General features: G+C 45.7%; 1 protein-coding gene across 3 annotated transcripts in view; it reads left to right on the top strand.

Moving 5' to 3' along the window:
- Window positions 1-26,546, top strand: part of SYNJ1 (synaptojanin 1) — a 706,257-nt gene that overhangs the window by 183,511 nt on the left and 496,200 nt on the right. For all 3 annotated transcript variants that reach the window (XM_078658404.1, XM_078658402.1, XM_078658403.1), the window contains exon 7: window positions 6,941-7,002. In XM_078658404.1, coding sequence (XP_078514530.1) covers window positions 6,941-7,002 — 62 coding nt within the window. The remainder of the gene's footprint in view (window positions 1-6,940; window positions 7,003-26,546) is intronic.

A 26,546-nucleotide genomic window follows, 5' to 3' on the forward strand; every position in this document is an offset into this window, starting at 1 on the left:
ATACATTCGTCTCAAGGTGTTCCCTCCAGCTTCACACAATCAGCACGGTGCACAAAAGAATGGATGGATACAACCAAAAATATAAAACGGGCCTGGCTCGTTTTTCCTTAGTCACCCAACAGTGCCAGAGACCATATTGTACTAACAGCACGTCTCCCCCGCCAGCTAGAGTCTTATGTTCTCCCCAACCATTGAGGATAGTGATGCCAGTGCTCGCCTTTCCCCCTACATGATGCCTTCTGGGCCTATAGGGTAGTCCTGTTCAGTGTGGCGTGTCAGAGAATAATTAGACAAGTTCTTCTCATTGGTCTTCAATAGGGTGTGCAGTGTCTCAATCTTTCTTCCATGCTGAGGGCGATACTCTCCGCCACAGGACTTTCCTTGTCTCCTCTTCCCACTGACACCTGACATGCCTTCAGGAGATCTCCAATGCACTGCTGTGGCTCGTCTAGCAAGCATTAAGCACAATGCCACAAACATTGAGCCAACCCTGCCAGGTTTCAGCGGTGCATGCAGTCCCAGGAGGCTTATCTCCATACGCAGAGGCTCACTCAAATCACACAGTTTCCAGCATCGAGGAGACCACCTGCCAAAAGGCTGCAGTCACTGGGCATGCCCCTGTCATGTGTAGGAAGTCTGAATCTCTTAGGTTGCATCTAGGGCAGCTCTTGTCATCAGTGCTGCCGATAACATTCAGTCTGTGAGGTGTTGAATATGTGGTATGTAGGTAGTTGAAGTGCATGTATTTGAACTCAGTATTTCTGGAGACTAGTCTGGAGAGCTCAGGGCTGGGGCCATTCGGTATCCCTGAGGTCCCCCTCACCGCCCCTCCTTGTTGCAGTCCCCCAAAATGCCCTCAGCCTCGTAAGTGGGGGGTAGCATCATAGCCAGTCGGGTCCTATATAACCAGGAGACCACGCTATGACCCCACCCCCCAAACGTGGTTAGCATCTGCAAGGTTTTATGGTATGGTGGCAAAGTGTGCTCGTCCTCCCACATTGCCCCCATTAGGTGTCTCAGAGCCCGAGTATACCAGGAACTGCGAATTCAGAAGCCTGTCTTCACTTACCATGTAGTCAAACTTCTGAAATTCCCTATCATGATAGCAGTCACTCGTCATCTGCCGTCCCACTTCTGTCCATGCCGACAGCCTCTGTGAAGAACCCCTCCTGTACTTTTGGCATACCCACTAGTGGGAGTTCAGATGCATATAGTGGGCGATGATGGTTTTGTATATGGCCCTCTCTCAATAGCCTAGCACGATTTTAAGCAGTCGTGAGTGTCTGTGAGCCTGGAGGTTGACGCCTAGCAGCCAAGCTGGCCTTCTGGTCACTGTCCTGTGCAGCTCCCAGTTCTGACAGTCCCTGGCCATCTAACCACTTGGCCACCCACTGGAGGTTAGCCGCCAGGTAGTACGCTTGTAAGTTGGGAGCGCTCTTTCCCATATAGGCCTTCTCACTACCTCCATTGAGACCCTACAGCGCCCACTGTCCAATACTAGTTCCCTCAGTAATGTGTCCAGCACCATGCACTAGGAGCAGAGGATCTAGACTGGCAGGTTCTTGAAGTGGTATAGAACGCACAGTAGCATCATCATCTTAGACAATGTCTACTGAGCCATCATGAGCAACTTCAGAGAGCGCCAGAAGTCTATATATATTTTTTTATTCAGATCAAAGAGAGAGAGAGGACTAGATATGCTAGCCCGTATCCCCTGGGTTTATATGTAAGTATCAATGGGGGCTAGCTAACTTTAAGGGGGAGGAAAAGAGTGACTCCGGTACGTCAGACAATACAAGGAAAGCGCAATGTTTTCCTTTGAAAGCCCTCACCCACCGACCTAGTCGGTGGCATGCTTCATCATCGGGCCCACCACAGTGGCACCGAATGTGCCCCGGGTGTGCTGCAACGCCAGGAGACTGCGGAGCTGGTATATTGCTGCGTGTGCAGTGAAGGGGTGAGAAGTGAAAGTTTAAAAAGCTATACAAGCGGTCCCAGCACCCGAGGGTTAACAAGTGTTTAATAAACTGGGCCTCCGTTAGCTGTTTAAAAAGGCGAAAGGACAAAGTGGAGTGATTAATGATCTCCCATGTCCTGTGTGGTCTACATGTTTCTGCCAGTGCCTTTTCTATTATAAGCTGGCTTTCCTCAGGACCAAAGAGTTAAGTGAAAAAGTGCAATTAAATAATAAACTAATAAACTATATTAAGTGATTGTGTTTTTGTTGGCTATGTGTTGCGCTCGCTAAGGCGCTGTAGCTGTTAGAGGGGGATTCCCTCAGGCTTGTTCTGTTATTTCTCTGTAAAAAGCCTCATGGGTCGCCTGGCAGAGAAAGAGACCGAGTAGTTCGGTCTGGTTCCTCCTTGGACCTATTCGTCCTTCCGCGGCGCCCGGTGTGAGAAAATATATATTTTTTGGCACCCAGAGGATTTTCCCCTAGGTTCTGTTCTCAGAGATCTCTGTCACTATGAAGTACTTTAACCACACAGTATCGGAAAGTTTTGTGTTCCCATTTAAAGCCCAGCTACTGCACTGCTCCAAGAGCTCCCTGCCGGACAGGGGGTGCAGGAAATACACATGTTGGAGACCAGTTTGTGCATAGGCAAAGAGTCTATTTAGGTTGTCAAAGAGGTGCATATTCAAGGCAAAGCCCATTCCCACATCCCGTAAGTACAATAGCATGTCATCAGCATACAGAGAGATGATCTGCTGTCCGCCATGTAGTTTTATGCTGGGCCCTCGGCCCTCCAAATGTACAACACTAGCATGAACAACATAGGAGATAGTGAGCACCCCTGCCTCAGCCCCCTGGAGATTGAGGGGGCACCCGATATACAGGCCCCATTTGAACTCCTGGCTGAGCATAGGAGCGTGACCCATCTGAGCCAGCCCTCTCCCAGAGCCACCTGCCTCATCACCGCCTGCAAAACTTTCCATTGGACTATGTCTCCTCGCGAACGCGCAATAGGTGTCTGATGTTTAGGGACATTGCATTGTGGTATGAAACTGCTTTGGCCTCCACGCACTAACATCGACATATGTGGACGTAAGCAGTCCACCAAAATCTTGCTAAGTATCTTGTAGTCGAGAGTAAGCATAGAGAGGGGCTGCCCGCTGATACCTCTGGTTCAGCCTTCCACTCCTTCTGAATTGAGACAGTAAGCTCTTCCCTGGTGGTTGGCGGGAGAATTCCCTTGTACATCGTCTCTTTATTCTGCTATTCCAGATGTAATGTGAGTGTCTCTGCATATTTCTGGTAAAATTGAGTGGGGAAGCCCACCTGTGCCCAGTGTTTTATTGCTCACCAGGTCTTTGATACCTAGTTTGATCTCTCTCATGGTTATCACCCCACCCAGCTCCTCTCTCTTAGCCTGGGAAAGGCAAAAATGCCTCAATTTCCCCTTCTGTTGCCTGATCCCACGACCTGTTTAGTGTTTTGCAATTTTGTGTGAATTCTGCATGAATGTCTACCTGCGTTTGCAATTCTTCCCCAGATTGATTAAGCAATTGTGTAGTGGTTGTGTCCCTACCCTCTGAGTGCACTAACAAGACAAGCAGCCTGCATGCTCTGGCCCCCTCAGTGTGGTCCTGCTGTAGTTATTCGTGGTGCATGAGTGTACGGAAGCATGCTACAACCTCGGCTTGTCTGTCTCGGGCCTCTTGAAGTGACTCCTTATCTGCTCCGGCGGTGTACATTCTGCGCTCATGCCTACAAATAGTACTTTCCAGAGAGGTGAGCTCAGACTCTAGTCCACCGATCCCACACAACTTGGGCAAGACACTGTCCCCTTTACCACCACCTTGAATCTCTCGCTCTTGGTGCTCACCTATTCCTTAGTGTGATGATTAACCTGAAAGTATTTTCATATATTTTCCCCCAGTAGGTGTGTGAATGTGGGCTCTTCCAAAAACTGCACTAGGAGTATCCACTTGAGGATCGGGGACACCTGCTCGCCCAACTGTATCTTTAGCTGAGGGTTATGATCCGCAAGGGTGCAGCTTAGATACTCCGCGTTAATGCCCGCACCAGCAAGTCTATGAGAGCAGAATATCATGTCCATCGACTTGTCAGACAATACAGAGGAAGGGCAAGAGGTCAGGGCTGCTGATCCTCATATCACACCTCTTCCCCCTCCCCTACCTTACCTACACCACCAACGAATGAATATCTAGTTCACTCCCCTAAACGCACAAGGATCCTTTGGGAGGGTGTGTGTCATCCTTTCTTCTGATCTGGAAGACCATTACTTCAGACCAGTGAGTCCTTCAAATTGTGGAAAGAGGTACACCCTTCCCTTTCTTCAGGCTCCACCCCATCTCACCCTAGTCTTTCTTCGCTTCCCCTCCGGATTTATCCTGCAACAAGAAGTGGCAAGTCTCTTACGGACAGAACAGGAAATAGGACATGGATGGCACTCCTGATAATCCTTGTTCGCAAGAAGGACTGTGGTCTGTGTCAGATCCTGGACCCAAAGAAATTGAAATTCTTCCTCAGAAAGGAGAAGTTCAAGATGCTGACTAGCTCAGATTTTACTGGTGTTGGAAGTGGTAGACTGGATGGTGTCACTCGACCTGCAGGATACTTATTTTCACATCCCAGTCCTGCAGTCTCTTCTGAAGTATTTGCACTTTGTGATGGTTCTGCGCCCTACCAATTTGCAGTACTTCCATTTGACTTGACTTCAGCACCATGAGTCTTCACAAAGGTGATTGCAGTGGACGTAGCCCATCTTAGAAAGTTGAGGCATACCAATCTTCCCGTACTTGGACAACTGGCTAATCAAAGCTGACTCACCGAAGGTCATACCGTACAATCTTGAGTCAATGGTCTCGCTGCTGTTCAACATAGGCTTTTCAGTCATCAAGCCCAAATTTCACCTGAAGCCATCCCAATGACTCCTGTTCATATCGTCAGTTTTGACACCCCCCTTCTCTGTGCCTTTCCTCCACCTCAGAGGAATGCAGACATCCAGGAAATGGCCCATTTCTTTCAACAGAGTGCAAGAGTCCCAGTCCTGAAAGTCGTCTGACTGTTAGGTCTGCTGGCGTCCTGCATTCTCATAATCATGTATGCATGTTGGCACTTGGGGTTTCTGCAGTGGTGTCTCCACAAGTAGTGGATCTAATATGGGGGTAGATCTGTCTTACTTCAATGTAATCACTCAAAGTGCTGCAGCAGAAGTGGATGACCTTCACTCTCCCGACCATGGCTACTTGAGTGATGGATGCCTCCACGTTTTGGTGGGTAGCTCATCTGGGGATCAGCTCTCTGGTCTCCAGAAGAGCAGGTTCTTCACATCAACCTTCTGCAATTGTGAGTGATTTGGCTGGCACTCAAGGCCTTCATCCTCTCTATCCAAGGTCATACTCTCCAGATCTTGACGGACAACATGACACCGATGTTCTACATCAACATTCTGTGCATGGAAATGTTGCAACCATGGTCTTGGGTGCACCTCCAAGGGATCTGGTTGATCACTAACCACCTAGCGGGGTCTCTAAATGTCAAAGCAGAGCACCTGAATTGGCGTTGTCCTGCATGATTGTCAACTTCCACCGGCACTGCTCAGGTGGGCTTGTTTGCCTCCTCAGAATATGCTCGATGCCAGAAATTCTATGCCCTCCAGTATACTTTGATGGGAGCCTTGGGAGGTGTATTTCAGTTGAAGTGGAACTTTCAGTTGACCTAAACATTTCCCTAATAACCTTGATTGTCTGGTTCAGAAGAATATTTTCTAAGACTGTGCCCTAGTCTTTCTAAGACTGTGGCCTAGTCTTTCTCATTGCATGAGATTAGCTAGTGAGGGTGTGGTATGCAGACCTTCTGTGTTTCTCCCAAAGTCCCCCGCTCAGGCTGTCATTCAGACCGGACATTCTCTCCCAGTTGAAGGAATGGAACTGCATCCCAATCTCTGATGCCTCCACCTTAATGTTTGAAGATTGACCGTGGACATCATACCTCCTTCCAGCTGCAGCCTCTTGTCAGCTCATTGCCCCTCCACTAAATCCGCTTGTTCTAGGAAAAGGAACAAGTTCATTTCATTGTGCACTGACACTGTAGATCCCTTGTAGGCTAAGTTGTCCCAGGTCTTGCAGTTCGCACTTTTGCTGGCACCAAGGATGTATGAGATTGGCACTATAAAAGGGTATTTGGCTGCAGTTTCGGCATTCCTGTCGTCCAGACCAGCCTTCTCCATTCAAATCTCCTATTGTGATGTGTTTTTTGAAGGGGTGGACTAATCTCTATTCACCAACTCCTTTTATTGTGCTCCAGGGGATCTTAACTTCTTGTCAGTTATAAATGTTGATTCTAAAAACTGTATTTTTAGTAACGATCACCTTGGTTAGACCAGTCACTGAGTTGCAAGTCTTGAGCTCCTGTCCGCTGTTCACCTCTTTTTGTCATCTGACAAAGTAGTATTGACTCCCCGTTTGATATATGTGCTATAGGAAAAGTTTAATTAGATTACAAGTATGTCTTTTAGTACTACACTACTCTATATAGTTTTTAGTTCATATGTTCACTTCAAAGGCCTTGAAAAAATAGATGACATTGACAACGTTGCGCAGGGTTAGGCACTATATGGCCATGGTGACATCACATGACGCCACTTCCGATGTTATGCAGGCAGAATGCCCTACTGGCGACTTGATAGCTTTGAAGTTGGTGGATCCAGTCTGGTGCCCAGGATTAACCTGCAAGTGAGGAATCTGCAGGTAGACAGAGTAACCACCAGGAGGATCTTTTACCACTGGTAACCTTTTATTTCCACACAGTAAATGCCGGAGTTTTATATAGTGTATTATAATCACACATATTACATCAGGAGGAGGAGTGCAGATTGTTAAACATTAAACCAACATTCCAAGATTTTGTATGTATTTTGTGTTTGATGCTCTCATTAAAGGAATAACGTTAAGTATGGTTCTCTTCGGGCAGGTTGGATCCCATCGAGTAAGGATGTCTAGGGGATTTGAAGCCAATGCACCAGCATTTGACAGGTACAATTGTTTTAATTCATTTTTACAAATTCTAAATACTTTAACGGTGTGATACATTATACTCTTGTTGTATACACAAGTAATTAGCTTTTTAAATTGAGTAAATATTCACTTTTCATGAGGTAATCAGCCCAGAAACTTTGAGAAACTCCCCTTGTGCAGTACTGCAGTATTTTGAAAACCTGCTTTAAAGCTTCAAATTAAATTTCTTAGAACATAATTACAACTCTAAAGCCATCACCTTCCATTCCAGCTTTCCCTCATTATTAGCTCCTTAATTTTCTACATTCAAATCAGTGGAAGAAGAAGGTGAGGAAAAAAAGAACAGATCCAAGCATCAAAACTACTAGGGAAGTGAATTCTTCATAACATATATCCCTATATCTTGAAACCTTTCAATGTGTCCATGCACAGGAGGGACACTGCAAAATGGTTTAAAGAATTCGATTGGGAATTCAGCTTTAAAGTCAACAGCGGGCACAACTATAACCTCAATGTCAAATCTCTACCGTCGCTAGAATCTCAAACAAGGATTTAACTAGAACAACTGCAGAAACTTGTGGAACATCACATCTATTTTAGGACTACTAAAACGATTCAAATTCATGAAGCTGACAGAAAAGAAAGTAACTGGTATCAGAGACCGCATTATAATGGGCCTTGAAAAAGACTACCAGACAGTATTGACATTTATTTTGCATTCATCATGATAGACCACGGTACGTTACTTCAGACTGTGTATGGATGTGAATCATAGACGCAGCTTTTGATATGGATTTTAATTGATTGTTTCTCTGCATGCACAGGCAGCAAATAAAGATATGGTTTATGTCGAACAAAGTCTTTTATATATATGAGTGTGTGACTTTAGTTGCACTTTTATACAGCCCGCCCATTTTGCCCATTATGAGGCATTCTGGGTTTGTAATTTCTCTACCATTGCTTAAAAAAGTCACTTCATTGAAATTATGTGCATACAATATACTAATGATAATGTGAGCCTTATATATGTAGTTGATCATGCATATATACACTGCCATTGAGAATGACTGCGTATGTACACATAATTCGATTGGCAGTTTGCCAGCAGTTTCTATCAGTGATGGCTTCGTGTCATTATTTCCTACTGACTTAGTTGATATATATATACATACATACAATTCACTTGCAAACCGGCTAAGTGCCATAGACAATATATCAAGCGAGTCCATTTGTACATCCAAATCATAATTTTCAACCCTATAATTGTTCCATTCCTGCAAACATGACTCATTATATTCTGATTAGAATGCAGTGTCCATACAACCAGCAAGTTTGACTCTATAACCCACTTATAGTTATCAACCCATATCTTTCGTAAACTGGCTCAGTGCCATGAGTCATGGAAAAGCTCCTCAGAGGTACGATATGGCATAGAAAAATTTGATTATACCTGCCAGTATTTCTAATCATTTGGCGCAGAAGGCACCCACTATTTTAGTTCTAGTCCCAATGGATGCCTGGATGGACTTATGTCTGTGTGGTTGCCAGTCCATGGAAGATTTTTGAGAGCTGCCTTTTCATTTTTGTGGCCTTCCAATGACTATAAAGATGAACAAATAGCTCCTCCTTGGCGCTTAGACCTTGCGGATGCTTGGTTCATAAGCATATTATCATACGAGATTCCAGCCGTCTTAGTTTCTGTGTCCTGTCTCCACCTCTTTTTTGGCGGGGAACATGTGCAATCTCAAAATATCTCATGTTTTACATGTATATCCCGGGTGGATGTCTAGGTGTTTAGCTTTAGCATAGTTGGTGTCCTTATTTTGTACAACCCAGACATGCTTTAGTATCCTCTTCTTTAAGGGACAGATGGTGCTGCCTATGTATCTTAGACCACAATAGCATTCGATCATGTATATGATATAGCTGGTTTCACATGTGTTTTTGTGGCTGATGATAAAGGATTTTCCTCTAAAGTCCACCAATTGTTTCATATTTCTTCCGATGGCTGATATTGAATGTCAAAAAGGCTTTCAGTTGGTGACCATCAATGTGATCTCACTATACACTTGTATAAGCCATGAGATGGGTCTGAAAGCAACAAGATATTTCCTGTCACAAAGAAATATTGAATTCCTAAAGCATTCGGAATTACTACTAGAAATGATGGAATTATGCCTGAGAAATAAACTTGTAGACATGTTCATTCTTAAGGCTGCGAGCTGGTGCAGGAGTAAAGTGCTTGTGTGAAGAGGAGAGCATGTGCAGGGCTAGTGGTAGAGTGAAATGCTTTTGTAAGGAGGAGGACTTATGCTGAGTACTGTAATGATACACAGTTGAGAGTGATTTCTTTGCTGTCATGCTATACTGTGGGTTCCCTGGTGCCAAGCCCAGTGGTTTAGGCAGTGGAAATGGGTTGCTAGATGGGGCATCAGCCGGCCCTTGGGAGGGACAGGTGTTTGGGACTGGCAGTTTCTTATTATTTCTTTTTTTTTAATTGTTTTAAGCACAATACAAAAAACATACAACTCAAAAGAAAAGTGGGACTGTCAGTTTTGTATTGGATGAGAAGGTAACCCCCATAAAGCCTTGTCAATTCCCTGGAGATATTTTACTGTTTGAGAGATTGCTCGTGGGTCTCCGGAGTTTAGGCAGGCTTGTATGGCTTGTTTACAGAAATACACCCTAGTCTGAATCCAAAAAGGCTGCATCCAACAACCGTGTAGGCTTACCATTGACCTGCAAAGGCAGATTATATGGAGTGTGTCCTCCGTTTAGTGACCGCACAGCCTACAGGCGGCCTCTCCTTTTGTCCTTAACCATTGGGCCACATCTGTGTGTGAAGGAGGTGTTTCAAAAAGTTGCCTTTTATTCTACAGCTGAATGCCTCGACCAGGTATTGCTGCGGCTTTACCGAGGTATAGCTGTTTAGCAGCATCCAAGCATGAGCACGCTTCTCAAGTGATGCCCAGTCTTCTAGGGATGATGCCCATGTTGACAACTTTTTTGAAGACTTCAAGGCTGGGCAAGGAGGACCATAGCTGTGCTAGTACAAGTGAGTCCATTGATCTTTAGAAGTAGTCTCTGGCTGTGGAGTGAGATTTGTTGGTTATTTCTAGCCAGACATGATAGTTTATGGTGTTTTCATTGGCGGATCTGAGCTTATAGCATATATTGATGAAGACAGTTTAACTAGTCCAAATTTCAGCCTGATTTGAGAAGGTGAATTGTGTCTGGCCAGTTGAGAATTTCCCTGTAGATTCTTACAGTGGTACTGTCCGGGATTTTTGAGTCCCTGCCCCAAAGTGCTCCCCTTCCGTATGACGGGGTGGGCCTCGCCTTTGCCCTTGCTGTTTCTAAGATGGGGCTGTATGACAGTCCATTCAGATTTGTGAATAAAACCCTTAACCCTGCTTCCAGTGCAAGCCCTTTCCTTTTTGTCTCCTCTTTTTGTGGCTTGAAGCTCCGCATGTTGTCAAATGTAAGCCAGAGGTACTTATAGTTGCTGACTTCGTCAACCTTGGTGGAGACTAGAAACCAGCGGAGTTTTTCTTGAGCAGTTCATAATTTTGGTTTTCTTTGTTAACTGAACTCATCAGACTCCTCAACCTCACCTACTCCAACAAAATGTCACTAACCACATAGAGGCCACTCACGGCGCAGACAACTGTCACCATAATGAGCTCCATCCACTCGGGAGCACCACCGGATCCCTGCCCCCACCGCATGTTTAACCTGGGGAACAGTACCATCAGCAAGGTACAAGGTCCACAAAGGGAGGAGGCAAAGGAGGTCCTGTAGGCCCCCTTTGTTTCCTCTCCTCAAAGGTTTACATGGAGGACGAACCGCCATGTAAACCCGGGAGGAGAGGAAACTTGTAATATGCTGGGCGGACCACGGTGGTAACGCCAAGCATATTGCGGCCTCTGACCACTATGCCACCTCAAGGCAACAGAGGTTTCCCGACGGCAGTGGCGGTCCCAGGGCGGTCCGACCACACAACTCTTAATGGGGCGATTGGATTGCTGGTGCTTCGGTGGCTGGACTGCCACCACCGTGCTACCGCGAGTCTGGCGGTCCTCTGAGTTTCAGATTCGTAATCGGGCTCAAAGTGCCCTCCTCCCACCTTACACCTTGTACCCCCAAAAACGTTATCTGCAGCATCACACAAAGATCCTCACTCCCAGTCAACACATACCTGGCCCACCTGTCCACCCTGGTCAGATCCTACTGCATTAACTCATCTCCTATATGGACGACACTCCGCTCATCCTCTCCCTATCCGCAGACCCCACTAACACCAAATCTAACTTCCACAGGTGCATGGCGAGGGTCATACGCGTAAAGCAGAACAGAGTCCTCAAATTAAACAAGGACAAAACCGAAGTACTCCTCTTCAGGCGTAGCAACTCACAATGGGATGACTCCTGGTGGCCAACGAAACTCAGCCTCTTACCCACACCCACAGAGCACTCAAGAAACCTCGAGATCATACTCAATAGCAGGCTCACGATGAGGAAGTAGATACATGCTGGTTTGTCCTCCTGCTTTCTCACCTAGCGCATGGTCAGGAAAATTTTCAAGTGGCTCCCCACCAGCATCAGATGCACTGTCATCCAGGCCCTCATCACCAGCCGTTTGGACTATGGCAACACCCTCTATGTGAGAATCACCTCAAATCTACTAAACAGACTTCAGACCATCCAGAACACTGCAGTCAGGCTCATCCTCGACCTCCCGAGATGAACACACATTATACCCCACCTCATGGTGAACTTCCACCAACCCACCCAAAAACTATGCTCTGCGTCCCTCTGCTTGGCCCATATGCTCTGCATTCACAGGAGCAGCGGCTGCGCCTTCTTGCACCTGGCAGTCAAGTCCTGGAATGACTTCTCCCTCCAACTGTGAACAGCCCCCACCCTACAGGAATTCAGGAAGGGCCTAAAAACCTGGCTTTTTGACTAAACATTCTGAGCAGATATGCAGTGCGACTGTTATGAGTTACAACACGAGCGAGTTCTAGCGAGGGTGCGGTTCGCTCTGGTCTTTCACCTGTTTTGAAGGATCGGAATAGCTGTAGTAGAGGTAAATGTGTACTCCATCAAGGAGTTTTTTGGGAAATACTGAAAGAACATAGCTGGAGGAATGTTGCCTTGTTAGCGACCATTGAGGGCCCTAAAGCCCAGATGTTCCATTTAACTTAGCTAATTGAGCCCATTTGAGACTCTCCTCCCTGCCTCGATTGTTGCTTGTGTTGGGATGTCCCACTGGCACTCCTGTGCCTCAGTGATTTTGTTCTTTGGTGAGTGGCCTTGCAAGTACGTGTTGAAGTCGCCTGTTACTATTATGGTCATTAACTTCGGGTGGGACACCTCTATTTTGATGAGATTTGCATATAGCTTTTTTAGAATCTCTGTGTGGTGAATATGACTGGGTGGCACATAAATGTTTATTAAAGTCAGTGTGGTGGCTGTGCCCCCCACTTCCATTCTTAAGTGCAGTATTTGGAGGTTGTCTGAGTCTGTTTACTGCACCTTGCTTTGATTGTAGTTGAAGGGCAGATTGCAGGACCCCCTGCTATGACTGAATTTTGCCTCCTTAGTTGCCGGGACTACGTTGTGTGAAAAGACCGGGATTGCAACTGGATCCTGTGCCCATGTCTCCTGAAAGGCAGGCACTGCGAAGGATTCGAAAATGCTTAGAAGATCCTGGTCACCAATCTTGCTTGCCAGGCCCAGTTCCAGGAGCAGAGTCGTGGGGGTGGATGGTCAGGATTTTTGGTGTCTACTTGTACTGCTTTGGGTCCCATTACAGACTTCGGCATGTTTAGTGACCTTCGCCTATGATGAATCATGTAGTGGAGTAGGGGGACTGGTTCAGTTGCGTTTTCCTTGTTCGATGGGGTTTCCCCTTTTGCATTTTTTGAGATTGAGTGGGGCTGCAGTGGTGGCCTCAATTTCCCTTTCTGAGGGCCTGGAGCCCTCCTCAATGCGTACAGGTGCCTGGGTTCTTGATATTTTTCCACAATTATGCACCAGGCCAAAAAGTATTTGCTTTTGCTCTGTACCGTGTCGGCCATATCCAATGAGCCCCAAGTGGCCTTTGTTAAATCTCTCTGGTACCCTTGATCCGTGTTTACAAATTGGATGAATTTGATGTCATAGGGGGTTGCCCCGTCAAGCACTGGAATCTTATTCAGAAATATTATGATGTTGCCTCCGTTGAGGATGTCGTCAGCTCCTGTTGAGTGGTGAAGTGGCTGAAACACAGTAACACTTTGTCCCCATTTTAGGGAGCGCTCAAATAAAGCTTGTGTTCAATGTTCTCATGTCTGGTGCCGGGAGCCGTTCTGATCTGTTTTCAATAGTTCTTTTTAACACTAGGTCCCTGTTGCAGGGCTGGTCCCCGGAAGGGTTACTGCACATCTTCAGTAATGGGATTAACATGCCACTGGTCTCCCCATCCAGGCTCTTTTCAGCCATGATGACTAATGGGTGGCTGTGGGTATTAGGTGGCCCTTTCCTTAGATTCTGGGCCTATGAGGTGGGGGGGGGGGGAGAGGTACCAGTCTCAGGGTGCATTGTATGGAATTGATCTGCACATGGCGGCGTGGCTTCTTGAACCTCTATATCAGGCCCACTTTGTGAGGGGATGGTTTATCCTTAATGGTGTAATCCGTTGTTGCCCTGTTCCTCAGGGAGTGTCTTCCCTTTGCCGTTTTGGTGTCAAAGCTGTGTTTCCAAAGATGACCGTTTCCTCAGCCAGTTTGTTTTAGGGAAGTTCTTGTCTGTTGATTTCCTTTTCTGGCACCGTTTTGGTCTTGCTCCCACTCCGGCTGTGGTTGTGGCAGCTGATAGAATGTTTTGGGGAGGTTCATTCAAGTTGTGTTGGCATGACCTAGTTAGTAGTGCCAATATTTTCTTTTTTTTCTATGTTGTTCAGCTGCCTCTGGCCCAATTGCTGTGGTCACTTATGGAGCGCTGGGGGTTGATTGCGAGCAGAGTGAAGTGGGGCCATTGGCGGGGAGCTGGGTGTAACGGTGTTGATCTTTAGCTCAGGCTGTTTTAGCGCTTGTTCGACTCCGTTTTGCAGGGGATGGCCCGGTGGGAGAGGATTCTCCTTGGTTGTTTGAGGCTTGAGGACATCCTTCAGGTCGTCGCAGAGGGTACCTAAGGTGCAGAGTAATGTGCTCAGTTTCTCCAGAGTGGAGGTGCAAGTGCACCTGAGGGTTAGCTCCCATGAGTCCTTTTTAGCCCTTTTAATGAGGCTGTTTAGGTCGGCGATGTTGCCATCAGTCCCTGCTACATGCTTTGACAGGGTATTCAGTATCTCTGTTTGGATAACCATGTTTGCTGAATGGTAAGCCACCGTCGGCCATGGCTAGAATAGTCTTGACCATGGAGAGCTGGTCTCCTTTGTCTGGGGAATTGTGACTGTCTGCAGCTAACCCTAATTTAGGGGTTTTGGCCAGGGGTTAGGTTTTCACTGGTGTAGCTTCGTGGTCGTCTTCTGTGGCGTTTGAGGCCAACATTTCATCCCACTCTTCCGGAGTTAAGTAGGAGACTTCCATATGCTCCATGGCCTACAGAAGCGTTGCCTAGATTCTACCTTATAGCCCCGTCGTTTTTCTGCTTGGTAAGTTGTTCGCTTACTCAACTGGAGACGAGCAGTCCTCGGTTTCTGGGCCGTTGGTTCATTTAATGCTGCTGATGCTACTTATCAAGGTGGGTATTGATTTGGCGTGAGGCTTGGAGTAGACATTGTTCTCCTCCACTAGTTTGCTAGCATCCTTGGGGTCTCTGCTAGATTCATACCAACCGAGCTGTTTGGATTGGAGGTTAAGTCTATGATCTCCTCCTGCACCAAGTGCCTGCTAGCTTTATTTGTTGGGCTCACTGAGCATCTCCTGTCTGCCTTGTCCATGTTGCAGTGACAGTCCAAGCGTGGGATGTGGAGGTTGGAGGTTAGGTCGATGATCTCTTCCATCGTACAACAGTGTTGCCGCCTATGCCCTTCGACGCCTCCAGCTAGTGCAAAATCAGGCTGCCCGCCTGATTTATGGGCTACCCAAATCCCATCACACTACTCCCCTACTCAAATCACTACACTGGTTACCCGTTAAAGAACGGGCTCTCTTTAAGCTGGGCTGCACGACTTTTCAGGCTCGGGCGGGGACCGCCCCGCCCCGCTTTCATTTCTTCCGCTATTAAGGCCTATTGTCCCAGCAGAGAGTTACGCTCCTCTACCAAGCTTCTTCTCTCTGTACCCCGCTTCAAGAAAAACAGGTCGGGAGGCATGAAATTTTCTGTCCTCGCCCCCACCTTCTGGAACGCACTCTTGCCTGTTATTAGATCTGCTGCTTCTTAAATGGAGTTTCGAAGGGCCCTTCAAACGTTCCTTTTCCTGCAAGCTTTCCCATCGTAGTCCTTTGCACCCCCGCCCCTGGTTTTCAGCATCCCCCAGCGCCAAGAAACCGCTTGGTAGACGTGCGCTTTATAAATTCTTTTAAATTCAAATTCATCACGTATGCCCGAATATCAGGAATTGCTGGACTTACTCGGTGTCTGTGTTGCTGTGATGGTCTGAGTGTCGAATATGGTAGTTGGAGGACACATCATGAGTGTGATTGGATGCGGAGACCATGGCCATGGCTAACATTTGGGGGGGGGCCTGGTGCGAATGACTATGGCTGGTGTTAGAGGGGCTGGTAGACCCATGCATTAAGTTGTATTCGAGAAAACAGCTAACAGCTAAATTTGCTTCCTTTGGGACCTGACCTTTTTAGGAGACTTTTTGCTGGTTGATTTGTCCCTAGGAAGCGGAAGTCCAGGGTGTGAGCTTTCTCTGTTTGACCCCCTGCAAGATAGAGCGTCTGGCCTTCCCTGACCTCATAGTACAGGTGGAGTTGGTTGGTGTGCGTAGTGTTGGAGCTATTCCCACTAGGTCAAGGCGCATTAGAAGAAATGTTTGGCAGACCAGGTGCTAGTAAGAGTAAGGACTGTTCTTCTAGTTGCTATCCTTTTCAGCGGGTCCAGTTTTGGCCTCTGGGCCTGCCCCCTGCAGGTCTGCTGCTGCCAAGCGCATTTCTAGGCTTTGTTTGGGCCACCCGCTCCAGTCCAGCCCCTGTCTCCACAGTTGAGCGCTGCCTCACCTCCCCTTAGTGATGGGCACCTGCAGGTTGTAAGGGAGAGGCGTGAGCACGCCCTATCTAAATTCCCAGTGTCTTTTGGATTGTGGCAGTGGTGTATTGTCGTCATAGGGTCTTAAGGGGATCTTTGAGTTGTCTTAGGGGTGTTGTGTTTCTCCTTAAGGTTTTAGTTGTTACTGTAGTTGTGGTTAGTTACTTTGGCAGCTTTAGTTAGTTCAGTTAGGTTGTTAGATCTAGCTGCGCTGTGCAGGGTAGGGCAGCAGGAGGCACTGAATGGTGCTCGGAGGCACTAGGTGCTGAAGAGCAGAAGGCAGAGGCATGGGGGGAGAGCAAGCCTAGGCCGCAAACTCCCCTGACTTAGGCGGGCCTGGCCCAGTGTGCCCACTGCAGCTGGTTCTGCCTGGTTGCCATATTGTCTTTATTGGCTATGGTTTTGTTGTTGTTTTCCGACCGTGACTTCCCACGGCTGAGGCTCCCTTTCACTAACGGCTCCTCCGGGGTGTGCGAGTTGTGGCTGCCGGCTACTTGTTTGCTTCTCCTCTTCCCAAGTGGGAAACTCCTCAGTCAGCCGGAAATTCCAGCATCCTATCTCCAGTAAGACTTCTTCATACAGTAACAAGTGTGCATAGCAGAGTGTATTCAAACATCAACTACCCCTTCCTACTTTTCAAGGTCATGCAAGGTTGTAATATTTTAAAAACAAAAAACAAAAACCTTTAACCTTCTGATCATCACAGTAATTCTCTCTTGCAGACGTCCTCATAAAAAAAAGGCCACAATATGCATTCCCACTAATAGTGTACTGAGAACTCATCTACTCCTTTTTAATATTCACGATCCCGCGAGAGTCCAGCGAAATCGTAAAAATTAGTCAAAAACAATATACATTTAATATTTTCATGATAGTTATGCCTTAGACACCTCTCTAAATCTATTGGGACAGAATGCCTTTCTGCTGACCCCTTGTATAGCCTTTTTACTTAATTTCCATCACACCTCCAATTTTTCACAGTAAACAATAATGGCAGCCATTTAATTTCTAACATTCCAACAGCCAGCCAATCAGTGTGCTTGTGAGACTCAGAGGCACCTCTCTCCCGTGAGAGTATGAAGGCTCAAGGGAAAATTGGCCTCTCGACCAATCACAGGGCTCCATGTATGATTTCATGCTCTCACGGGACTCCCGCGGGACTCTCGCGAGTCCAAATATGCAATTTTTTTTTATACTTAATACCTCGGGCAGGTAATTTTTTCTTCTGTGAGGTCCACCTGTTTACCTAATCGTTTGTATCATATTAATATCCACCAACCATACTCTGTACATGAATATACATGGTGGATCATGCCTATGGGCAATTGCTAAAAACCCACTCAGCGGGTAATCGCCAAACAACCTCATTTACTGTGAAAGGTACAAAAACAATAGTGTGTTTGTTTTACAAGCAGACCTGCAGATTATACTTTTGATGAAAAGGGGGACTCGTCAACAATGCTACCATACTTATGTGCTAAATGCCACACATCTAATAATCCCTTCTGGACATTTGGGTCTGGTGGCTTAGTGCACCAAATTATCCACTGTAGGGGCCTGTGTTTGACCTCATGGTCACAGGTTCAAGTCCCGGCGGGTCCACTCAGTGGATAGAGTTGGGTAACCATAAACATCTGTTATTCAGCACCAAGATGCCGACGGGTGAATGTGCGCCTTTACAAATACACGTTATGTTGTGTTTTTTGTTGAGAATCTGCACATTACAGCTGCAAAACTACAAAATTCACAAGCAGTCTCTCAAAAGGAGGTCTAGTTGAATTGGGGGAGTGGGAGGAAGGCACAAAGAAAACGCCAGCTTAATCATGTGCAAAGACGCCATTATTGACTCCTGAGAAAGACTCGCATCAGTCAGTCACCACTAGTTCGTGAAGTTAATCAGCAGCCCGTTAGACTATTAACCACATTTGCTCTCACTGGCTTGCTAGTTTCACTAGCAGTGCAGAACGTTTAGAGACTGCTCACAGTGTCTGGCATATAAGCAGCGGCAGTCCTCTTAACCAGTTATGATACATGTTTAATGAAGGCAGGACGCACACCTCTGCTTACAATATTTTTAAGCTCCACTTATTAAACCATTTTTATCCTTAGGTGCGTGCAATTTTCCGTAGTGCTATGCCCTAAGCACAAGGTACTAACTTCAAAAGAGGTGGGACTGTCTCCAGTCCCCAGAAAAGCACAGCGAAACGCCACTTTGGGCTATACCAATTTACGAACATTCATTTCAACTTATTCCACATTTGTCCATAGTGATCCAATATTCATCATCAATATTCCAAATCTTCCACAAACGAGAAAACGCACTTCGTGTACACGTTAATTTCCAAGTTTCTGCTATTCTCATGGTGTCACTAGGACTTTTACCAAGAATATGACGAAGACGTGAGTTCATTTCAGGCAATATTTATTGTCACATAACCCAATGCATTTCGGGCATCCAGCCCTTCTTCGGGGGTCACTGTAAGTTATAAAAATGCAACAAGATTACCAGGCTATTAATCCATGTAGATACAATGAACATTATTTAAGCATGTCCGACCTTATTTGTCCATTACTCCTCCTAAAAAAACACATCCCAATCTATTCTCAATAAATTTACACTTTTTAACACAAAAGTGCCACCTCATATTCGAACCCCTGTTGTTTGCACACTGTTTCATGCTGCATTAGCGCGCTAAGCCACCCCTTATCCTGATGACTTCCACCCTTCTTTTCAAACTCAGTTTCAACCATTTATAGCAATGTTCTAACAAAGTACGTGAAAAACAACTTTATCAGATCATATAAACACTGTATTTTATGCCATGAACTGTCATCAAAAGTAAAACAGAAAACAAACAGTACATCTTGTCTTTTAGTCACATTTAAAACTGACGGTATTTAACCTGAATAACCTTATCTTGGAGCCACTAAAAAAGGCTCCGTGTCATTTGCAGTTCATGAATAAACTGTTCTCCTAACTTACACGTACCTGATATCCCATCCTAACGGCTACATTGCCTCAGTGCTGAAAAAAGAGAGTTACTGTTCCACCAGTTAAGCAGCCGGGTCAGACTTTTCATAGCTTAGCTTTAGAGGGCACGGTGCTTGCCCGGGCCCAAGGCACCACCAAGGGCAGCAGTGTAACACTTTCTCCTCACCCACTGCAATTAATTCCAAGCTGTGTTTTTCTTCTTGCAGGAAAAAGTACAGCCTATAGGAGGCAGAATTGAATGTTTCTTACCTGGCTGAAAATCCAACACTTTGCATCATTGGGTGTTGCAAATTGTTCAAAAACGATATTCCCCACTATTCAGTTCATCCCCACTTGTATACTGTCCGTTCTTTCTCAATTGCTGGCAGATGATGCCACCATCCTTTTTCACGAAGTAAAGTCACTTTTGGCTAAAGGAGCCATCAAGAGGGTACTTGTCTCGGTAATTTGCAAGGGTTGTTAATCCTGCTACTTCCTGGCGCCCAAAAAGGATGGAGGGCTCAGGCTGATTTTGGATCATTGAAATCTGGATACCTTCCTACAGACTTGTAGGATATGTTGTATCCTGTGCCAGTCCTTCAGTCCCATGTACACTGCAGTCTGTTCATGGTGGATGCAGAGCCTATTCAGTTACGCATTTTACACTTCTGTCTCAACCCTGCTCCTCATGCTTTACAAAGTTGATAGCTGTGGTCACGGCCCATCTTTGCAGTTGGGCTATACTTGTATTCCCATGTCTCGATAACTGGCTGCTCAAGGTGGGTTTGCTGGAGTCAGGTGTAGACTAACCTCGAGCGATGATTGCCCTCTTTCATCTATGGGGTTTTCCGTAGGCAAACCAAAGTCCAATCTGATGCTGACACAGCAGATCCACATCATAGGGGCCATAGTGGACATGGTGGTGTTCCAGGCCTTCCCAACACCGCAATGAGCTTAAGACATTCAGACTATAATCTTGATATTTTGGACTTTCGTCCTAGATCTCTTGAGGTTGCTTTTGAGGATTACTGGTCAGCTAGCCTCATTTATCCTCCTGGTGTGTTGTGCCCATTAGCACTTGTGGGACTTGTAGGTTAGGTTAAACAAAAGTTTATTGGGACACTTGTCCATTAAACCTACTAAAATATTGGCGCAACTATACAATATGAAAACATCTAGCACCCCAAATCCCCCATAACAGCATATCCTATTCAGACCCATTCTTAAAATTCAGTTTGATAGCTAATATAAAATGTGAAATTCCAACTTCCACATCGAAGTAACGGATGTCAGACAACAGCTTCAACGCTTCCATCCTTTGAAATGTTTGGTATTTTTAAAAACAAGGGTCTTAAAACCTTAATACGAGCAGAAATCTCAAAATATCAGTCCACAAGTATGTGAGACAGAGTATTTTACATTCATGGAGCATGTACAAAACCCATTACAGTCCCAACAACACTACCCCTTTTCTTCAACGAGAAAACTGGGCTACACCCTACTATCACTTTTAAAATTTTGTTCCGTAATCTGAAGTTGTGCATCTGGGCCCAATAGGTGAAAAGTCGAGACTACTGCTTGCTGGAATTCCCAGCAGAAGAATGCCTTGGGACACATTCCATCTGCAGTGAATCACAGGGCTTCACGTTCTGTTGGAATGTCGGGATAGACCGTGACCCATGTTTTGATAGCCCCAAATGGTGCCTGAGGATGTGTGACACTGACCTGTTCAGACTTACTATTTTCTCTGCAGTCCGTCTACCTCTTCAGGAGGACCTCCTGTTTCAGCAACAGGACTGGTCGGTCCATCACCCTCCTTGCCTTTTTCTCTCCAAGACGTCAATCAAAAGAGGAGGAGAGGCTCTACTGCTTTGACCGGAAGAGAGCCCTCCGTTCAATAGGGCACATGAAGGAGTGTCATCTAGATGATCATCTGTTTGTTGGCTTTGCCAGTGCCAAGAAAGGGAAGACTGTCCAGATGAATCACCCTGTTTATCAAGACATGGCCAAGAGGGAACCCCCTGAGGGCCTTCAGGCTCTCTCCACTCAAGGTAAAGATGCCTTGACGACTTTGGTGAGTGCCGCCCCCACCCTGGACATCTGCCTGTCTGCAACATGGGTGTCCTCGCGCACATTGACCAAGCAGTTCTGTTTCGACATTCAAATCTGCAGAGAGTGACATTTTGCCCGCTCAGTTCTGATGGATTTTTGGTCTGGGTCCACTCCTCGGACACTCCACCTTTCCAGTGGTACTCTTTGCGTATCCATTCTAAATGTGAACAGTCTGCAGTTGGAAGTGTCCATCAGAAGAACAGGTTACTTACGTTCGGTAATACTCTTTCTGGTGGATACTCTAATCGCAGATTTCTCACCGTACTCCTTACTTTCATGTTGTTTTTTTCCCAGTTTATTTAAATAGTGTGAACTTGTCCCAAGGAATTGGAGCACTCTGCATGAGCACCCGTTACATGACACAAGGGCACATTCATTTTATTTGTAGCTATGGGGATATTACGTGATTTGCCCACAATTACTGGATGTTGAGCCGACTCCAAGACTCAAACCTGGTTCTCCAGTTCCAAAGTGGGCAGCTCTGGTTGTTACACAACCTCCTCTATGGAGTAGACTCATGGGTTGGTTAAAAAGGTCCCAAGTTGCCTTTATATCAACTCCACAAAGTCACTTTTGGGGCGGCAGGATGCCGTTGCAGAGTCCGCCGGCACCACCTTGTAGTACAGGGGAACAGTTCCTAAATAAAAATCCGGATCCAATCTGGTTCCCGAGATAACTCTAGAGGTGAGGAACCTGCGGTAGGGGGAGTTAGTGAAGGTAAGTAACTTGTTCTTCAAATTCTGTTTTGCAAATAAAACATCTTTCTGCTGTCTCCATCTGTTGTCCGAAATCAAGGCTTTTTAGATTATATACCGTCACCATAAATATGCAAATTAAGTGGTTTGACCTTCATTGCTTCTTAGCTGATGCTGTAAATTATATCTATCTTACTTGGTTCTGAATCCTTCTTCTGCAAGGTGCCCCTCTGTACATTCGTAAGCATGAAGCACTCGTTTAGTTTGCTTGTATGAATTATTGATGTAGTTCCTCCTTTCTCTTTTAAGAAAGCTATGCACGCTTTTAAAACAATAGTCAGCTAAGCACCGTTACACTTTTTGGAAATCGGTGCAGCCTCCTTTCCTTTTTTGTGTAATATATAGTGTGGTTGTGACACAAAGTTCAAGCATCCGAGGAGTTACAAAAAGTGAGCTGTTAGCTTGTAACCCAGTTCAGCCACTTTCTGGGTCCTTTGATATTGTCCCAATGTGAAGATTTATCATTGGTCCTTTATCTCTTTGTGCATAAATGAGCAATGGGCTCAAGGTCCCAGAGCAGCTAGCAAACCGCTGCCTCTGTAATGTATTAATTGCCCTCTAAGGATCAGGATCAAATCTTCCTCCAGACCGCAGCCCCTCTTTCGGGTCTCTTGTACCATTGTGAGTTATTTGTTCCACTCACCCCCACAAGCCCGGTATGAATCTCTGCAAGCATGTTTGCCTCTCACCCCATCAATCTGCCTCACTCAGTGGAGAAGTGTGGCTCACTGGTTAGAGGAGGCAGACCTGGAAGCAGAGGTCAGCCCGGGACCAGGGTTCAATTCCCAGCTCGGCGGGGTCTTGAGTCCTAAAAAAAATGTCCATGGACTTGACAATTCTCGCTCCGGTGCCTACTCAATTCACGGGTTCACACTCTGCGACTCTGGGCAATAGCTTGCTTAATCTCCACAACGGCCCCTCGCGGCGGGATGCCTGGCTTTCACCTTGCGGATACCCTGCCGGGGTTATCTCACAGGGGAATACCAGGACGGGTTCCCTAAGCAAGCACTTAGAAACCGCTTGGTGATTTGCGCTATATAAATTCCTGTACATTTACATTTACATCTACTGTCCTCTCCCTAGACTGAGGCTCTGGCTTTCCGTAACACCCTGCTTTCACCCGGTGGCCTGATGTCACTTACACCACTTGCAATAGAAATATGACACAGAGGCCTGTTGTGTATTAATTCTCCTGCACTACCTCTAATGCCACAGCAGGGCATTACAGATCCACGGACTTGCCAAATCCTGGATTGGAAATTGAAATATCTCGGCATAGACTGTACTGTGGTCCCAATACGCATAGCCCAAATAATCAGCCAGGCCATCCGATTGTACAAACATATATTAATCCTTCATTAAATATTTTATAACCTCGCATTTAGAAATACACAGTGTATTAGCAGGCCTAGAAACATATTTGCTGATGGTGTAACCTGGATGCAAATGTAGATATTCAAGGTACTACTTGTTTGGCACTGTAGAATAATGGTGCTATACAGACTACACCACCTCAGACATGTCACCCATATCTAGACATAATGGTTGCATCCATGTGAACAGCAGGTAATGCCTGCCCTTTAACGGACAATTGGCGTATAAGGGCCCCATTAAAGTGTCTGAAAGCATGTTGCCTGTGTTATCGACAATAAACTTGTCCGTGAACACAGATAACTTGCATTTAGTATGACAAAATATATCAATTATTGGAGAGCAATTTGACACACACAGCTGTGTTCTAGACTTAATTAGAAAGGCAGACGTCATTCAGTAATAAGAGTAGTGTAAATATGGTATCCATGCTGTTAATGGATATATTTCTTTCTAGTACAGAAAGAATAATAATCACTATTGAAAGCTCTCCTCCAAGGAGAGAAATAACTCTGAGCAGTTCAAATAACTCTAAATTGCAACAGAAAAAAAACATTAGTAACAGGGTTGACAGGATAAGCCATGCAGAAATATATATGAACAGAAATCCCAACATATCTTTTCTACTTGAAATACCCATTTTGTCCATGCTATTTCCTTTGCATGAATACTCAAACTATGCAAGGATTGATTATGAAAGTGAACAGCATCTAAATATTCCGGTTCCCTAATAACGCTTTTCAATCTCCGACAATCCGTACACTTGCCTTTCTTTACTTTCCATAGCGACATTTGTCATCATCCAGCTTGTTGTGTAGGGATCCTTGTTTCTTACACATATATGTGAGTTTACTCTGCAGCACGACAATGACTGTTTTTATTCCACACCTTACTGTTATTCGAAGTCACTAAATCATCTTTTCTCTTACCGCTTTGTTTGGATCAGAGAAACATGAGGAACCTTTACGGTTGAAGTGACCCCTCCTAACGGTTACTACATCATCCCCTACTCTTTACTTTAGATGACAAGTTCCAATATTTGACCTATATGTATGTTGAACTGCTTGACTAACTTCCACCACCTTACTTAAGTTTTTCTAAATCAATCTTGTTTCTGTTCATCCATACTTCATTCAACCCAATATCCAGCACTCTACTTTCTACAAAACAAAAGGAGAAACGCCTGTGCTGATGTACAGGAATTTTTATAGCGCAAATCACCAAGCGGTTTCTAAGCGCTTGCTTAGGGAACCCGTCCTGGTATTCCCCTGTGAGATAACCCCGGCAGGGTATCCGCAAGGTGAAAGCCAGGCATCCCGCTGCGAGGGGCCGTTGTGGAGATTAAGCAAGCTATTGCCCAGAGTCGCAGAGTGTGAACCCGTTAATCAAGTAGGCACCGGAGCAAGAATTGTCGAGTCCATGGACATTTTCGGACTCAAGACCCCGCCGAGCCGGGAATTGAACCCTGGTCCCGGGCTGACCTCTGCTTCCAGGTCTGCCTCCTCTAACCAGTGAGCCACACTTCTCCACAATATGGTATGATATGGGGAGTAGTACACAATGCCACAGTAAATCCCTTATCTCCATCTTCCACTCCATCCGATTGACAAGAGCCAACTTAATTCTCTCTTTGACAACTCTATTCAGACGTTCCACCAAACCATTACTCCTTTGTCAATCTAATAAAGATCTTACATGTTTTATTCCGCTTTTCCTTAAAAAGTTGTCATACTCCTATGAGACAAACTGGGAACCATTGTCGGGTATTAACTCTCAGGGATAGATACCCTTTCTATTGAATTCATCTACCATAAACTCAATCACTTTCTTAGAATTTAGCTTTTCAACAAACTTCAGGCAACTTTATAGCATATATAAACAATAAGATACACCTCTAAGAGGTTTCCTGTGGGCCAAGGTATGACAGGCATACACAGTATTTGTTAACATACCCCTCACACACAAAAAGGACCCTTGGTGTCATGCTTAATCATTGGGGTCTTCCCGCCCCGCTGCGGGACGGGGTGTGCTACGACTAGCGACTACACTGGAGCACTTAGATATTGTAAGTGCTATGTGAAGTGTATTTGAGTGAGTGTAAGTAGGGTCAGGAGTGATTGGAAAAGTGAGGTTAAAAAGTACCTGGCCTTATGAAAACAAAAAAATTCTTTATTGGTCATAGGCTGGTATCGTTAAAATTAGTGTGGCGGAGAAACCAAAGCTTAATAATGAGCTAGTTCTCCTGGTGATGTCAACATGTTTCGAGGCTGCCTGCCTCTTCGTCAGGACGGGGTCAGATCCCTCTGTCACTCACTAACGTTGCCCTCAATATGTGCAATGTATATATACAAGTGAAAAATGAGAATATAATACCTATGTGGTATGAGATTAAATTACAGTTACAGCCCTATCAGTATTTCTGAATCGTGAGCCTGCAAGATAAAATGAGAGCATGTAAATACTTCCAGCGCGCTTCCCAATGCGCGTTTATATGTCACCTGTGGAAGGAAAAAGCATTGTGACATATATGGTGACTTTGCGCGAGTCTCTAATTTTAAGACACACTATGGTGCTGTGACCTGTTCAAAGAAAGGAAGACACTACATGACGGAACGCAGACATAACATAAAACACACACTCTGTCGTGAAGATATGCATAAACAGTGGAGAGCTGCAAAAGAAATGCTCATGGTAAATTGTATATTCCGCTCAATACATACTGGAATAAGTAGGAGTCAATGCCCCATGAGCCGATCTGGAAGAGGGGTAAATGTAACTGCCATCTGTTGGTATAGGAGAAGGAAAAAAGGGGGTTATGCACAAGTTCAGTACCAGATCGTGGGAGCAATACTCTAAAGTCAAGGTTCTGCGCTCCCTAACGCGTCTATGCCATACTCACTACTTGTCGAAAAATCCTTGCATCCTCCCTCGTCCGCGGCTTCCGTGGTGTGAGCGAGTGGAGCGGGGGATGCTTTTTTATACTGGGTTGAAATGGATCATTGATTGCACCTGTGTTGGTGGGGAGCGGCCGAGAGTCTAGTAAGAACTAGGCCGGTCTATGTTATTCAATGGCGGCAGTGAGCGGCGGCCATATTGGAAACACCGGGTTCTCCCCGAGGCTATTTCTCGTGTCACGAGTGCTCCTACGGGAGCGTTTTTTAATAATAGTGG

Source organism: Lissotriton helveticus, chromosome 8 (assembly GCF_964261635.1).
Source record: "Lissotriton helveticus chromosome 8, aLisHel1.1, whole genome shotgun sequence".
Classification (NCBI taxonomy): Eukaryota; Metazoa; Chordata; class Amphibia; order Caudata; family Salamandridae; genus Lissotriton; species Lissotriton helveticus.